The sequence below is a fragment of the Oncorhynchus clarkii genome, chromosome 8, assembly GCF_045791955.1.
Source record: "Oncorhynchus clarkii lewisi isolate Uvic-CL-2024 chromosome 8, UVic_Ocla_1.0, whole genome shotgun sequence".
Taxonomy (NCBI): domain Eukaryota; kingdom Metazoa; phylum Chordata; class Actinopteri; order Salmoniformes; family Salmonidae; genus Oncorhynchus; species Oncorhynchus clarkii.
The window spans coordinates 23063255-23078774 of NC_092154.1; the positions used below are offsets into that span (position 1 = coordinate 23063255).

At 41.1% G+C, this 15520-nt stretch overlaps 2 protein-coding genes and 1 pseudogene across 2 annotated transcripts; 1 reads left to right on the plus strand and 2 right to left on the minus strand.

Moving 5' to 3' along the window:
* LOC139415124 (family with sequence similarity 89 member A) lies at positions 1-3211 on the minus strand. Its single transcript, XM_071162973.1, has 2 exons — positions 2772-3211; positions 1-2156 (listed from the first exon to the last, which is right to left on the minus strand). Exons 1-2 carry the CDS (start codon positions 3021-3023, stop codon positions 1896-1898), a joined length of 513 nt encoding a protein of 170 aa, XP_071019074.1. The 5' UTR covers positions 3024-3211; the 3' UTR covers positions 1-1895.
* Positions 3212-5117: 1906 nt separating this feature from the next.
* Positions 5118-10455, minus strand: LOC139415125 (DNA-dependent metalloprotease SPRTN-like; annotated as a pseudogene).
* A 1056-nt stretch (positions 10456-11511) lies between these two features.
* LOC139415126 (exocyst complex component 8) lies at positions 11512-14131 on the plus strand. The gene has a single exon (XM_071162974.1). The coding sequence runs from the start codon at positions 11679-11681 to the stop codon at positions 13746-13748; it is 2070 nt and encodes a 689-aa protein (XP_071019075.1). The 5' UTR covers positions 11512-11678; the 3' UTR covers positions 13749-14131.
* Positions 14132-15520: the final 1389 nt, after the last annotated feature.

Sequence of the window (15520 nt, forward strand, 5' to 3'; positions counted from 1 at the left end):
GAGTATCAAGTCATTTTATTAAATCCATAAGTATAGCTATCACATGAGCATAATAACAATCTTCCAAAAACAGTAGTATGGTCATTCGCTGAAAAATAACAAACATGAGGAATACAAAATACACTGAGTTTTGTATCTGAGGGAACACAATATATTTTTAAATCCTCCACAGATTCATAGATGAAATTCATATATTATTCCTTTGATGACAGATTCATCTACCTTGACCTTGCCACTAGACTGATATCAATGTTTAATTTTCTTGGCTTGAGGCCTATATTGACTCCTTTAGGTCTGTAGATTTGGATTCAGAGGCAACAACTTGAGATGAACTGTGGTACAAGAACACAGCTTTCTGATTGGATGAAATCAAGACAATATCCATCTGGATATTGCCACATGAAAAAGAAACTAATCAGGATGCTCATGTACATTTCATATTTGGATTATTGACACTGGTGAACATAAGGTTTCCTTTTAGGTGGGAATTGAACTAGTAACTGGAGTTACAGTATGCGGTGCACAACATGTTTGCCACGAGACTGTCAAAAAGACATGACCAGGTTGAGGAAAGTGCTATGAGTTGAAGGGACAGACAACAATAACCAAGGTCTGAGACCAAAAAAGGCACTAAATGGAGATTAAGTATTCTGTTTAAATACAGATTTTCAATTTGAGGCTGGTGGCGGTAATATACATTTACAGTGAAGCTGGAGGTAGAAAATTCAGTACATGATCACTCACATTGAGGCATAGAAGGTACCGTGAACATTCTTTCAACTCCCCATTTTGAAAGCATGCTGTTAATGACCTCCAATCGTCCTCTGATGTGTATATTGTTCAATTGCATTAAATCAGTGAAGAAAACATACATAACAGATCAAACACCTGTATTATAAAACATTCTTGATATATTGTTCGGAGAGTAAACAGACTAGATGCATCAGGAAGAGCATTGCATTTTACAGTATCATTCCTAAAAACCCAATACATTTCAGCAAACGAGCATCAAATATACTCTTTGGTTTACGTACCAGAAGCACATGAATTGTGGACCAGTTTACACACAAAATTGTCAAAGTTAAAGAATGCATTTCTAGCTTAAATCATTTTGATACAGTCTATGCAATTAAATGTTGAGTGCGCATAGAAACTCAAGATAGGGGTCAGTTGGCTATGGGAGACTAGTCAACATTGCCATACGTGCACTAAATGCATGTCCTGGTGGGGTCAACATACTTTGACTTCGTAATGGGTACCCTGTATTGAGTTAATTGAAAACAAGGTTTATGGAAGCAACTGTACTTAATTCAACAATGCAGACTTCCCAGTCGCATTGAACTATTAACTGAAAAGGTATGGAGCCACAGCACATTATGAAAGGAAGCACAGTCTGGCGTCTGCACACCATAAACAGGGCTTCTGAGAAGCACATGCTTTACCCCTGTTTTTTTAAACCCTTCCAGAAGTAAGCAATTTCCAGCATGTTATACTTTTCTCCAGCCTATGCAACACAAACCAGTCACAGCTGCCACTACATGCCATCTAAAAGTTGATTTCCTCCCCTGATTGCAGGGACAGGAATCCCATCCATTTTGTTTATCAAGACTGTCCCAGTGTCTGGGATTTCAATCCTGTAAACATTGTGAAGATGACAAGGAGCTTGGCAGTACATACAACCCAATCATAGAAAACTCTAAATGTCCATAGTAATAAGGGAAAAAACATTTATAATAAATAATTAATTTCTGTATATATTTATATGAAAAAAAGTCTGCTGAAAAAGGACTATAAGCCAGCAAAACTCAATGCATGGCACAGCTCTTTATAAAAAGCGTATTGCCTCAAACGTGTAGAGTCAAGCTAAGGAGCAAACAGCTCAGCTCTTGGGTCACTCAAATGGTGATGTGAAAAGAGTCTTGTAGCCAGGAATCCTTGCTTGTCCCATTTTTGGGAGATGTTGCCTCACTTCCCTCCGGTTGGTCAGTTGGTGTTGTGCTGGTCTCCTGGTAGTATTCATCATCTTCGTCAAAGTAGCCGTTCTCTATCCCATGCCCGGCGCTGAGATCCTGGCAACTGCCTTTGTACTCTTGGATTGACTCATGGAGGGACCAGAGCTGACACAGCAACGACATATCCTGCTGACGCAATCCCACCTGGAAAGATAAAAATGACCCCAGAATTATTTTAAGATCTCCCAAACAAGTGCTTGATACTATACTTATGCCTAACCGTTAGCAATTAGACAAACGTTGGCAGAGGTGCTTCATGACTTTAACTAGAATTTTTTTCTCTCAATTAAGCAGAAATATTTTATGGGTTCAAATATTAATCCCAACGGAGGATAGGCCTACAGTGAGGCTGAAAAAGTTTGATTTGTAAACTTTCAAAGAGATACTCCTAATCCTCTTCACACAAATCAATGGAGTATAGCTTGTGTAGGCTTTCAAATGAAACCAAACTGGCAGAGCTGCCATGGTATATGTAGGCTATCAAATTCTACAAGCAACAATGTATAAATGTGTCATTGTTGTGGCACCGTTACTAGCAAATGTTAAAACACATACATTGGCAACTGCCAGTGTAAAATTGTTGGTTTACGTGTTAACGCAAGAGCTAGGATACTAATTAGACCATGAAGTAATTAACAGTAACGAAGTGATTTCTTGATTCTGTCAGAACAGCTGTTACTCTCATTTCACCTCATAAAAAGGAACCCCCCACGATTCTGTTTGCGATCATATATTGTTCACCTCCCCTTCACTTCTTACCATTTCTTTTCGGAGGAGTGCTAAAGCCGCATCAAGATTGGCCGGTTTATTTACAAGCAGATTGTCGGAATTGTTTCGCCCACGGCTAAGGTCGTCTTGGATCATGGTTTTCTTTGCATACATCCTCTCCATCTCTCTCCAAGACCCGCCGCTTGAATTCAGCAAGCCGCTTAGGCTCTTTGGCAGTGGGGGTAGCCCCTCAATGGAGGCCAGTGTTCCGCCCGCTGTGCCATTCGCAGATTTACCGTTCATCGTTAAACTTTTTTTTCCCTCTCACTCAAACAAATATAGTACTTTCAGTTTTAGTCGTTATAAATCACCACATTCGGGAATGAAAAGCACATCTCCGACAAACAACAGGCAACAGCCGTTGACACCAGACAGCAGTAATCTTCTCCTTTCGAGCTCTGGCTAACTCGCACTTCCTGTCCCTTTAACACAGTTCGAGGCTGATTGGGCGTTACCCGCAGTGACGGACAGGAAAGGGAGGTTGAATATTCATAACCTAATACCAGTGTTTTTCGTTCGTTCGAGTGACGGTCCTATCTAATCCATGCGGTGTATGCCGCGTTCAAGTACTAGTCGGAACTAGGAAACCTGGAAAAGTACGATTTACAAGCTGGTTGTCGTTACACGTGCCGCATTCAACCAGTTAGCAAGTCGGAAGTGTCCGAATTTCCTAGTTCAGACTAGCGCATGAACGCGGCATTATTCCTGAAGTAAATAACAGCTCTACATTTAGTGGAATGATTTATTATGAAGACAGTTATAATGAACCAAATAGCCATCATTCAAAATTGTATCAAATTAAAGTTCTCAAGCTTATTTTCTTTAGGATAAAGGAACACTTGGAAAAGAAACAAACTTGACATGTGCAACATGAATACCATTGACTGAGAATAATACAACAGGCATTACTGAGTGTGGGTGAGGTCATCATGACAAGTATGTGTCTGCAGAACAAAGGTGTCAGTATGAAGGACAGATGGTGGGCTGTCCATCCATGGTCCTTCTTCACTAACAACAGACCCTCAACAAAGAGATGAAGCCCAAACCACAGAGGCACATAGGACCTAAAAAATGGCAGATGTAATTGAAAAAGCAAGGTCTCAGCAACTGACATGCGTCATTTTAAATGTGAAAAACTAAAGAATGCATGTATTCCCTCAGTTAAAACAGATTAATTTATATGAATTGGCATTGCATCAATATGAGTTGAAATGAACTCAAAATTAGTTTTTAAATTGTGTAGTCAAGACAAGGACAGTTAGTGACTACCCCATACAGCCTTCATAATCAACATGAGTGCTGGTGCCTTTTCACTGCACTCAAGCTGAAAGGATTGTCAATTTACCCCGGAGGAAACATTAAATACAGGGTAGAGATAACAGGGTGCAACTAATTTTAGCGCTGCTCTTTTGTCTGTTTTCTTCCTAAAATCAATAATATGCTACTTATTTGTCATTGTGCTAATTGTCTGGGTTGTTCTCAGTATCTTGCAGGTCAGGAGGAGCAGAAGTTGGGACACAGCTGCCGGTCTTATTGTTGGTCTTTGACTCCTTGAACTCTGCTGCCTTCCTCTCTTCTATGACATTTAGCTCACCCCACTGCCCCTGCACTTTCCTTCCCTAAATAACATATTCCTTGGTTTTATTCTAGGATAAACATTCCTCAATGCATGTGAGACCACAGACTCAAATAGTACTGTACTTGAAAAGAGCACTATCGGTATTAAATTGCACAATAAGTTTGTCTTTACGGAAACTGTCATTGCTCTCTTGACCAGTCTAGTTACATCCTCATGAAACCATCCTGCACTCTTTGAATGTGAATCAACAGACATTTCTCATCGGTGGTCAACACCCTTGGGGAGGCAGGAAATCTATTCAAAAGCATCTGAGCATGTATGGGTATTGAAGAATATGTGTCCGAGAATTATGTTTCAATTGAATTAGTTTAGTGATATGATGAAAGGGTACTTGAGACTCTTATTGATTTCCATTAGTCTACCATTGTAGTCGGACATTGAGGAGGACTATGAAAAGGCACATTCAGCCAGATGATACTTAGGGTATTGTAAGAACATTTTATTATTTAAATTAAATTCATACCAGTGAATAGCAAGCATGTGTGAAATGTTATAATACCAGATCAGCATACCAGACAGACATATTTCAAATTCAAGACCGCAGCAACTATATAAATTGCCTATGTCATATCAATATTGCCTTGAGCCATCAAGTAGAAGTGGTACCAATTAAATCAATTATTCCTAAGAGAGGACATTTCCAACGCTAAAACATTTGGATAGTTTGAGTTAGAATTTCACAATTGAACAATGACATAGTAGATGCAAGCAAAAGTCAAACTGGAAAACTTCAAACCTGTATCTCTTACAGCAGTCCTACATGAGATAGAAAGTACATTTAAACTTATAAGCAAAATCGGCTTTGAATTCAAGGAAACAAACTCTAAAACTTCACCTATGCTGAGACTTGTGAAAAGTTTTGCAATATAAAATGGTTTCCGTTTCCGTTCTCATGAGAGACAGGAATCTAAATGTGCATTGATTATTGACTATTGCACCATGGCTTGGCATACTGGGCCGCTGACGGTCACATTAAGGCTTGCAGAGCTGGCAGTGCTGTTCTGAACAGCAGAAGGGGCTGCTTTGTCCTCCGTTGTACACCTAGACGTTGATGGTCAAAGATGTGAGCAGAAGTTTAGTCTTCCCAAGGCCTCTTCCTAGAAACTGGAATGTTGACTCTACTAGGATTTTCAGGGCCTTCGAAATAGTTGGAATGGTAAGGCTCGGGGGACCCAGGTTTTGATGCGGCCGGAACACCAGAGAAATGGCTGTCTGGTATCTGAGGAAATGGCAGTTTGTGGCTGGTTTCCCAAAGTTCAAACCACCCACAGATGAAGATGCCCTTTTGGTCTCTGCTGCTGGTTTTGAGACCGTGGAGGTACTAGTACTAGCTGCAGTTCCAGACTTCCAGCCACTTGGCATTAACAAGGCCTTGGACAAAACTTTGTTTGGTCTTTAAAGCATCTGAGGAGTCACTATGTGGCTTGGTCACAGTGCTGTTGGGTTTGTAAACCCTAGCAGGTGAACCATTGATGTTTAAAAATGCCTTGGTTTTGCTGACATTTTTGGTGATTTCTGTCCTCTGAAGGAACCATGGGCTCCCCCTGCTATGTAAGTTGTGGTGCTCCCCTTCTTCTGTGGGATAATCAGACCTGGCCGTTCAGGTGAGTTGATTCCTTTAGCTGTTGCCTGAGGTGGAGGAGACAGTACAGGTCTGGGAGACACAGGAGTATTGAGAGGTTTTGTGGGACTGTTGACAAGATGTTTTTGAGTTGATGATGGTGGCTGTGAACTCCCTCCAAGCAAAAAACCTTTGTCACTGAATGGAATGATATTCCTTATATCCTGTAATCCAGAGCCTGAGACCAAAATATAGGGTTCATAGATTCACGAAGACACATTCACAAAGCCATATTTTGAATTGCAAATAATATTACTGCTCTCAGCACTCATTAGAAGATTAAAAGACATGTATTACCTGCAGTAGATGTGCTGGAAGCTTTGCACTTGCTTGTGGGCTTGTCTGTAGGCTTCTTGTCTTTGCTGGTGTCTGTCTTGCCTTGGCTGTTGTCTGTCTTTTTTACTTTCTTTCCATAACCCTCTGGCTACTTGACCTTTGTATAGGTGCCCCCACAGGAGCATAGGTGATCCCCCCACAATGTGTCTTGGGCTGAGGGGGCACGGTTCATTACCCTCTTCACATATCCAAAGTAGGGCTTACGAGTCTGACAGGGCCCATCACACCGTCATCAGTGCGGACGGTAGAGATCCACTTCATCATGGAAAGTGTGATAGACCTGGTGGAACACAGTTGATTAAGGATTCAGAGACATATTAACACAAAGTACACTGACAGTTGACATTGATGGGACACCGAGCATAACTTACTGCGATTTCAGTTCCAGCGGCTTGGTTGATTCTTTCCATGTGCTTGCAGAACTCAGGTCCATGCCCATCATGACCTCTGTTGTTCTAACTCACGAAGAGCAGTGCATGGATTATCTCATGCAGAAGTGTCTGGAATAACAGGGTATTTCCATGTTATGTTATACTGAAGAAATTACATCAGCTACTTTGCTTACGTTATACAGTTGAAGTCAGAAGTTTACATAGCCAACTACATTTAAACTCAGTTTTCACAATTCCTGACATTTAATCATAGTAAAAATTTCCTGTTTTAGGTCAGTTAGGATCACCACCTTATTTTAAGAATGTGAAATGTCAGAATAATAGTAGAGAGAATTATTTATTTCAGCTTTTATTTCTTTCATCACATTCCCAGTGGGTCAGAAGTTCACATACACTCAATTAGTATTTGGTAGCATTGCCTTTAAATTGTTTAACTTGGGTCAAACATTTCGGGTTATGCCCACACATTGTCTATAGGATTGAGGTCAGGGCTTTGTGATGGCCACTCCAATACCTTGACTTTGTTGTCCTTAAGCCATTTTGCAACTTTGGAAGTATGCTTGTGATCATTGCCCATTTGGATGACCCAAGCTTTACATTCCTGACTGATGTCTTGAGATGTTGCTTCAATATATCCATATAAATATCCTACCTCATGATGCCATCTATTTTGTGAAGTGCACCAGTCCCTCCTGCAGCAAAGCACCCCCACAACATGATGCTGCCACCCCCGTGCTTCACGGTTGGGATGGTGTTCTTCGGCTTGCAAGCCTCCCCCTTTTACCTCCAAACATAACGATGGTCATTATGGCCAAACAGTTCAATTTTTTGTTTCATCAGACCAGAGGACATTTCTCCAAAAAGTACGATCTTTGTCCCCATGTGCAGTTGCAAACTGTAGTCTGGCTTTTATATGGTGGTTTTGGAGCAGTGACTTCTTCCTTGCTGAGTGGCCTTTCAGGTCATGTCAATATAGGACTCGATATTTAGTGTCAATATAGATCATTTTGTACCTGTTTCTACCAGCATCTTCACAAGGTCCTTTGCTGTTGTTCTGGGTTTGATATGCACTTTTCACACCAAAGTACGTTCATCTCTAGGAGACAGAATGCGTCTGTACTATTTGCGTACTATTGTTTGTACAGTTGAATGTGGTACCTTCAAGTGTTTGGAAATTGCTCCCAAGGACGAACCAGACTTGTGGAGGTCTACAATTTTTTTCTGAGGTCTTGGGTGATTTCTCTTCATTTCCCCATGAAGTCAAGCAAAGGGAGGTACACCTCCAATTGACTCAAATGATGTCAATTAGACTATCACTTCTAAAGCCATGACTTCTAAAGCCATGACATAATTTTCTGGAATTTTCCAAGCTGTTTAAAGGCACAGTCAACTTAGTGTATGTAAACTTCTGACCCACTGGAACTGTGATATAGTTAATTAGAAGTGAAATAATCTTTCTATAAACAATTGTTGGAAAAATTACTTGAGTCATGCACGAAGTAGATGTCCTAACCAACTTGCCAAAACTATAGTTTGTTAACAAGAAATTTGTGGAGGTTGAAAAACAAGTTTTAATGACTCCAACCTAAGTGTATATAAACTTCCGACTTCAACTGTATTTTATACAATTGCCATCAATCTGAAAAGGTTCAGGTTGGTTAGTCAAAGTACCTGTGCAAGATCCCAAAGGGGTCTAAGTTTCAGTAAAGGCTCACTGAGTCGAATAAAACACAGTCCACCTCTTCCTTCGTAAGAACACACACCTGCATACCTACAATTGAAGATTGTATAAAGAGACAGGTATTGAATAATGGAAAATTAACCACAGTAAAACAATCACATGGACCAGTTATAGCCATGACAGCCAACGTTCCCACATGCTTTAAATTCTGAGTTGATGGGCAGCCATTAATCTAATGTATGAGATATAATCATAGACACATTTATCATATCAGATGGTTGATACAACACTGTGAATCGTTCAGACTTACAGTATCATTCAGGGGCTCCATTTGACTTCTACACCACTGAGCTTTCCCCCGAAGAACGTGTCATCGAACTCCAGAAGCATTGCCCTCACATCTGGACTTGGGTCAAGATGGACATAAATAGGGAATGACATCGTTGCTGCTAGACTCAACTTTCATTTTTTTGCTGGTTTAGCCATAGTTATCATCAGTTGGTGTGTATGAGGATGCCTCGAAGTCAAACTGCTCCTGCAGCTGAATGGCAAGCACAACATCTTTGTCCATGTTCAACTAGCTAGCTACTGGTGTTGAAAAGATAATTCAAGTTAGATGGATAGCTACAATGAACAAAAATTAACACAACAAGATTTTATAGAGTTAGAGTTCATATAAGGAAATCCTTCAATTGAAATAAATAAATTAGGCCCTAATTTATGGATTTCACATGACTGGGAATACAGATATGCATCTGTTGGTCACAGACACCTTAAAAAAAAGAGTTAGGGGTGTGGATCAGAAAACCAGTCCATACCTGGTATTGACCACCATTTGCATCATGCAGTGCGAAACATCTCTTTCGCATAGAGTTGATCAGGCTGTTGATTGTGGCCTGTGGAATGTTGTCCCACTCCTCTTCAATGGCTGTGTGAAGTTGCTGGATATTATATTGATTTTTTAAAACCTTTATTTAACTAGGCAAGTCAGTTAAGAACAAATTCTTATTTACAACGACGGCCTACCCCGGCCAAACCTGGACGATGCTGGGCCAATTGTGCTCCGCCCTATCCCAATCACGGCCGGATGTGATATAGCCTGGAATCGAACCAGGGACTGTAGTGACGCCTCTTGCACTGAGATGCAGTGTCTTAGACCGCTGCACCACTCGGGAGCCCAGTTGACATATTGTTGGGAATTGGGACAAGCTGTTGTACATGTCGATCCAGAGCATCCTAAACATGCTCAACGGGTGACATGTCTGTTAAGTACGCAGAACATGGAAGAACTGGGACATTTTCAGCTTGCCGGAATTGTGTACAGATCCTTGCAACATGGGGCAGTGCATTATTATGCTGAAACATGAGGTACTGGCGTAAGATGAATGGAAAGACAATGGGCTTCAGGAGCTTGTCACGGTATCTCATTCAAATTGCCATAGATAAAATGCAATTGTGTTCGTTGTCTGTAGCTAATGCCTGCCCATACCATAACCCCACCACCACCATGGGGCACTCTTGTTCACAATGTTGACATCAACAAACTGCTTGCCCACACAACCCCATACACGTGGTCTGTGGTTGTGAGACCGGTTGGAAGTACTTCCAAAATCTCTAAAACGAAATTGGAGGCGTCTTATGGTAGACAAATGTACATTCAATTATCTGGCAACAGCTCTGGTGGACATTCCTGCGGTCAGCATGCCAATTGCATGCTTCCTCAAAAGTTGAGACGTCTGTGGCATTGTGATGTGACAAAACAGCACATTTTAGAGTTGTCCCCAGCACGAGGTGCACCTGTGTAATGATCATGTTGTTTAATTAGCTTCTTGATATGCCACACCTGTCAGGTAGATGGATTATCTTGGCAAAGGATAAATGCTCACTATCAGGAATGTAAACAAATTTGTGCACAAAATTCACATTTTTGTGCGTGTGGAAAATGTCGGGGATCTTTTTATTTCCGCTCATGAAACATGGGACCAACACTTTACATGTTGCGTTTATATTTTTGTTCAGTATAGTAGAGTTAGATTGGTAGTACTGACTAAAATATCGTTGACCTATAACGTTAACTAGCTAGCTATATAACGTTAGCTAGCTAATTAATGCGCTTTACTTTACCAACACTCAGATGACTGTCATCGTGGTCTGATAAATATTATTGTTATCTACGTAAGCTTACCTCAATATCCAGCTTAAGTCAAATATAGATTAATGTTGGTAATTTTTAGGTAGATAACAGCACAAACTACATAAAATTCTCGCTTGTTCAAAATATGTGTAATTTCAGTCTATGGTGCTTTTGGGAATTCTGGGATAGGTTGTCCTCCACTGAGATTTCACTAGTTACCACAGCCACAAAGCCAAGTCTTAAACCGCTGCACCACATATATATATATTATTTTTTTACAGACATTAATTTAGGGTTAGGCATAAAGTTAGCAGTGTGGCTGAGGTTATGGTTAGGTTTAAAAATCACATTTCAAGAAAAATAAATTGTAGAAATAGGCGGAGTTTATGACTTTGTGGCTGAAGTAACTAGTGATGACACGCTACAGCAGCACTCGCGAATAAATGTTGTCCAACTAAACATTTACTCGGGATTTTGCATAACACTTACACTGAAATAAAATAAAACTTTTAAACTAATATTGACTGTCATTTTGATCTCTCAATATCAATACAACTTCGATGACTGAGCACACCATGTATTTTCTGATTCAATGCATTTATTTTTTAAACCATACCAGAGAGGAGAAGCGGGAGGGTTTACTCTGCCCAAAATCTGTCCACGAAAATAAGACCAAGTGAGGAATTTTTTTATGGCGGTCAAAAAGAGTGTCGTATTTATATCGGGTTGTGCCTGTTGTACACGTGAGTATCTGCCCTCTTATTGGCTATAATGGTTACACCTGATCTCACAACCTTCTGCCTGCCTTCCATCTTTAACGACATGTATTTCGATTGTTAGAGCGGTCACTCGATTATCTTGCCATTTTAATCGAAAGTCTTTGACCATAATACACATTTTGTTGGCCACCTAGTCGCCGGACGTCTCGTGACGTTTTGGGTGTTAACCTATTTCCCTCTTCCTGACTGTTAGCACTGTGCAGCTAAAATTTAAAAAAGAACAAACTGGTCAGCAGTTGTTCTCACCTATTTCTGTATATTATTATTGTTCTAGCACATGTTTGTAATCTGAAGAATATACCTTAAAACGTTGGAGATGACAGACCAGGCGAACAGACTGCGCAAGCAATTGGAATCAGCTAATTTCGACCCCCAAAATTATGTCAAGCATCTCTCACAACAGTCTGATGGCGACAGAGATTTGCAGGAACATCGTCAAAAAATACAGACCCTAGCAGATGAAACGGCTCAAAACCTGAAGAAAAATGTCTACAAGAATTACAGACAGTTCATCGAAACTGCCAAAGAGATTTCGTACCTGGAGAGTGAGATGTACCAACTGAGTCATATTTTGACAGAGCAGAAGAGTATCATGGAGAGTATTACCCAGTCTTTGCTCTCAACAGATAAGGATGAAACGGCAAAGGAGATGCTTGCAGCATTCCCCAAAGAGACAGAGGAAGTGAAACAGAGAACACTGACTACACTGCTTGAGAAAGTAGAGGGGTGCAAAAACATTATGGACACCCCAGGCAGGTATTTAGTGTACAATGGCGACCTGGTTGAATATGATGTGGACAACATGGCACAACTTCAAAAAGTGCATGCCTTCCTGATGAATGATTGCCTTCTTATTGCCACCTGGTTAGCGAATCGCCACGGTACAGTGAAGTACAAATACAATGCACTGTATGATCTGGAGAGCTTTGCAATCGTCAACGTGAAAGACCATCCCCCAATGAAGGACATGTTCAAAATCCTGATGTTCCCCGAAAGCCGCATATTTCAGGCAGAGAACAGCAAGATTAAAAAGGAGTGGCTGGAGATCCTTGATGAGACAAAGAAAAATAAAGTGACTAAGGAAAAACATAAGACGGAAGAGGTAGAGTTGCCCAATTCACCTGTGAGACCAGAGGTCTTGGTCTCGACCAACCCTTTTGATGACGAAGAGACCAACCCTTTTGACTCAGAGGAGGCAGTGGATCTGGGATTGGAGTGGATCCAGGAGCTTCCCGAGGACCTGGACGTGTGCATTGCCCAACGGGACTTTGAAGGTGCCGTGGACCTCCTGGACAAGCTGAACGAGTACCTGAAGGACCAGCCTGTCAATACGAGGGTGAAGGAGCTCAGGGTGAAGGTGGATGAGCGTGTCCGACAGCTGACGGAGGTGCTGGTGTTTGAGCTCTCTCCTGACCGTTCCCTCCGTGGGGGACCTAAAGCGACCCGTCGGGCAGTGTCTCAGTTAATCCGGCTGGGGCAGTCCACCAAGGCCTGTGAGCTCTTCCTGAAGAACCGAGCCGCTGCTGTGCAGACCGCCATCCGCCAGCTGCGCATTGAGGGGGCTACTCTGCTCTACATACACAAGCTCTGCAACATCTTCTTCACTAGCCTGCTGGAGACGGCCAAAGAGTTTGAGATGGACTTTGCCGGTAACACAGGCTGCTATTCTGCATTTGTGGTCTGGTCGCGCTCATCCATGAAGACGTTTGTGGATGCCTTCAGTGGGCAGGTGTTTGACAGCAAGGAGAGCCTCTCCACTGCTGCTGAGTGTGTCAAGGTGGCCAAGGAGCACTGCAAGCAGCTCAGTGAAATTGGCCTGGACCTCACCTTCACGTTGCAGTCCCTCCTGGTGAAAGACATCAAGGCAGCCCTGCAGAGCTACAAGGAGATTATCATTGAGGCCACCAAGCACCGAAACTCTGAGGAGATGTGGAGGAAGATGAACCTGATGACTCCAGAGGCTCTGACCAAGCTGAAGGAGGAAATGCGCAGCTGTGGCATGAGCAGCTTCAATCAGTATACAGGAGATGACTGCTGGGTCAACCTCAGCTACACCATCGTGGCCTTCACCAAACAGATGATGGTTTTCCTGGAGGAGGGGCTGAAGCTCTACTTCCCAGAGTTGCACATGGTCCTGCTGGAGAGCTTGAGGGAGATCATCCTTGTGGCTGTGCAGCACGTCGATTACAGCCTGCGGTGTGAACAGGAGGCAGAGAAGAAAGCCTTCATTCTCCAAAATGCCTCCTTCCTGCACGATACTGTCCTCCCTGTGGTGGAAAAGAGGTTTGAGGATGGAGTGGGGAAACCTGCTAAGCAATTACAGGACTTGAGAAAAAGTGCACGGCACATTCGTGTCAATCCTGATAGCACTATGTCTCAGGTCTAGTGTGTGGATGATAACCTGTTTCTGAACAGCACTTTTTGTTGTATTGATGCCACTGTTGAACTTCAAATCTTTGGCCAGAACTGATGAAATCTGTATTCTGCTATGTCATATAGGCTATTCCGTGATGATTATTTCTGTTGAATGTGATGTTGAAGACAATGACATCGATATAGTTTGTGGTTTTAGAATTTCACTAATTTTTCCTGTGCTTGATGATATAGCATTATGAATAGTAGGCTAACTGGAATAAGATGACTGATTCATAAAGCCATGTATTAACTTAATGTAGTTAGGAATGTTATTGATTTGTATGAATGTGCCTCTGAAAATCGCTATGGTATCCCAAAAATTATCTTTCAAAATAAAAAGTGTATGCATTATAACAATTTTGTCCAATTAATGAAAAAACTATTTGTTAATATACTGTTTGATTAACTTTCTGCAAGACAATGGAAATTCTAAGGATTACTGAACCAAATGGTGAAAAAGGATGTTGACCCTACGATTGAGTGTTATGATTTTCAAAATATCAAGAGGGCAGGGAATTTTTTTGACACTATAATCTTCTTATACAATCTTTTTCATATCCCTAGTGAAGATTTTCAGAACAAAGCCTCAAAAAGACCTTTTGTTATTTCTGGATAAAATAGGGGTTTTATGTTCAATGTTTTCCATCATAACTGATTATATTCTTCTAACATGGCATCAAAATTCACATAGTAAGTCTCAGGATTTTCTAAATGGATAATGGATTGGATATTCAAAATATTTCAATTATTGTTGTAACAAACTCAATTCACATTGTAAAGACAACAGAGGGTAAGGTGATAAATATTATTTTGTGTGACAAGCTCTTCGATAGGCAATTCTTTTCCATTTGAAATAACTGCTATGGATATTATTGACAATTTTGGGGAGAAAGAAATTCTGGCGTGCAATCTATGACAGCTACCATATTTCCTGCATCATTGGAATACATGTTTCATCATTAAATCAAAGATAGCCTATAGTAAATTTTTTGATAGTCTAATTTGGGATTGTGTCATACAAAGCATTAGTTATAAATTGTTCATGTTGTGGCGTTTTTCCCATTGTATGAAGCAATTATACTCTTGAAATGCCAGCCCCTTGACTGGATCTCAGATAATCTGAGACCAATTGATTTATAAAATGCCACAATGGATGTAAATTATTCCAAGCCTGCTGCATTGCACACATCAGGGCAAGGGAACGCATTGTCCTGACTAGTTAATTATGCCTGACAGGACATTTCATTGACAGTGTGCTCACAGGGATGCCAACCAATTTGTCAAGGACAATGGGTGCATATGCAAAACATGTGAATCATGAATAGATATAGCTTGACCTACATATCAGTAGGTAAAGGGAAACGTTCTGGGAAAATGTGCCACATTTTCAGAATATGCATCCAGCATTTAATTAAATGGTTAGGTTGAAAATCTATATTAAATTAAATCACCACCAACATGCATTGCACATTCAATAGCCTATGAAATGTGCAGGCAGGTGCGTCTGCTACCCATATGGTTTAAGACAGCCTACTGGTTAATAACAAATTCACCGATGTGTAAATAGCCTACAATGACCATATTTTTCACAAACGTTGGGGCTCCTCACTGTGATTAAGGGGGTTGTAGTTTTTTGTTGTTGATAAACGTGAAATTCTTATTGTGAAGCTGCAGTTGCAGAACTGATCCACTCGGACTACAACGCCAACAATTCCCACTCGCGCGCGCCTGCGTAAAACGGGC

Bases quoted from the DNA above. Each gene is read 5' to 3' on its own strand.
- LOC139415124 (XM_071162973.1), bottom strand. From the start codon at position 3,023: ATGAACGGTAAATCTGCGAATGGCACAGCGGGCGGAACACTGGCCTCC. The intron at 2,157-2,771 runs GTAAGAAGTGAA...TTATCTTTCCAG, and splicing joins CACTCCTCCGAAAAGAAATG to GTGGGATTGCGTCAGCAGGA.
- LOC139415126 (XM_071162974.1), top strand. From the start codon at position 11,679: ATGACAGACCAGGCGAACAGACTGCGCAAGCAATTGGAATCAGCTAAT.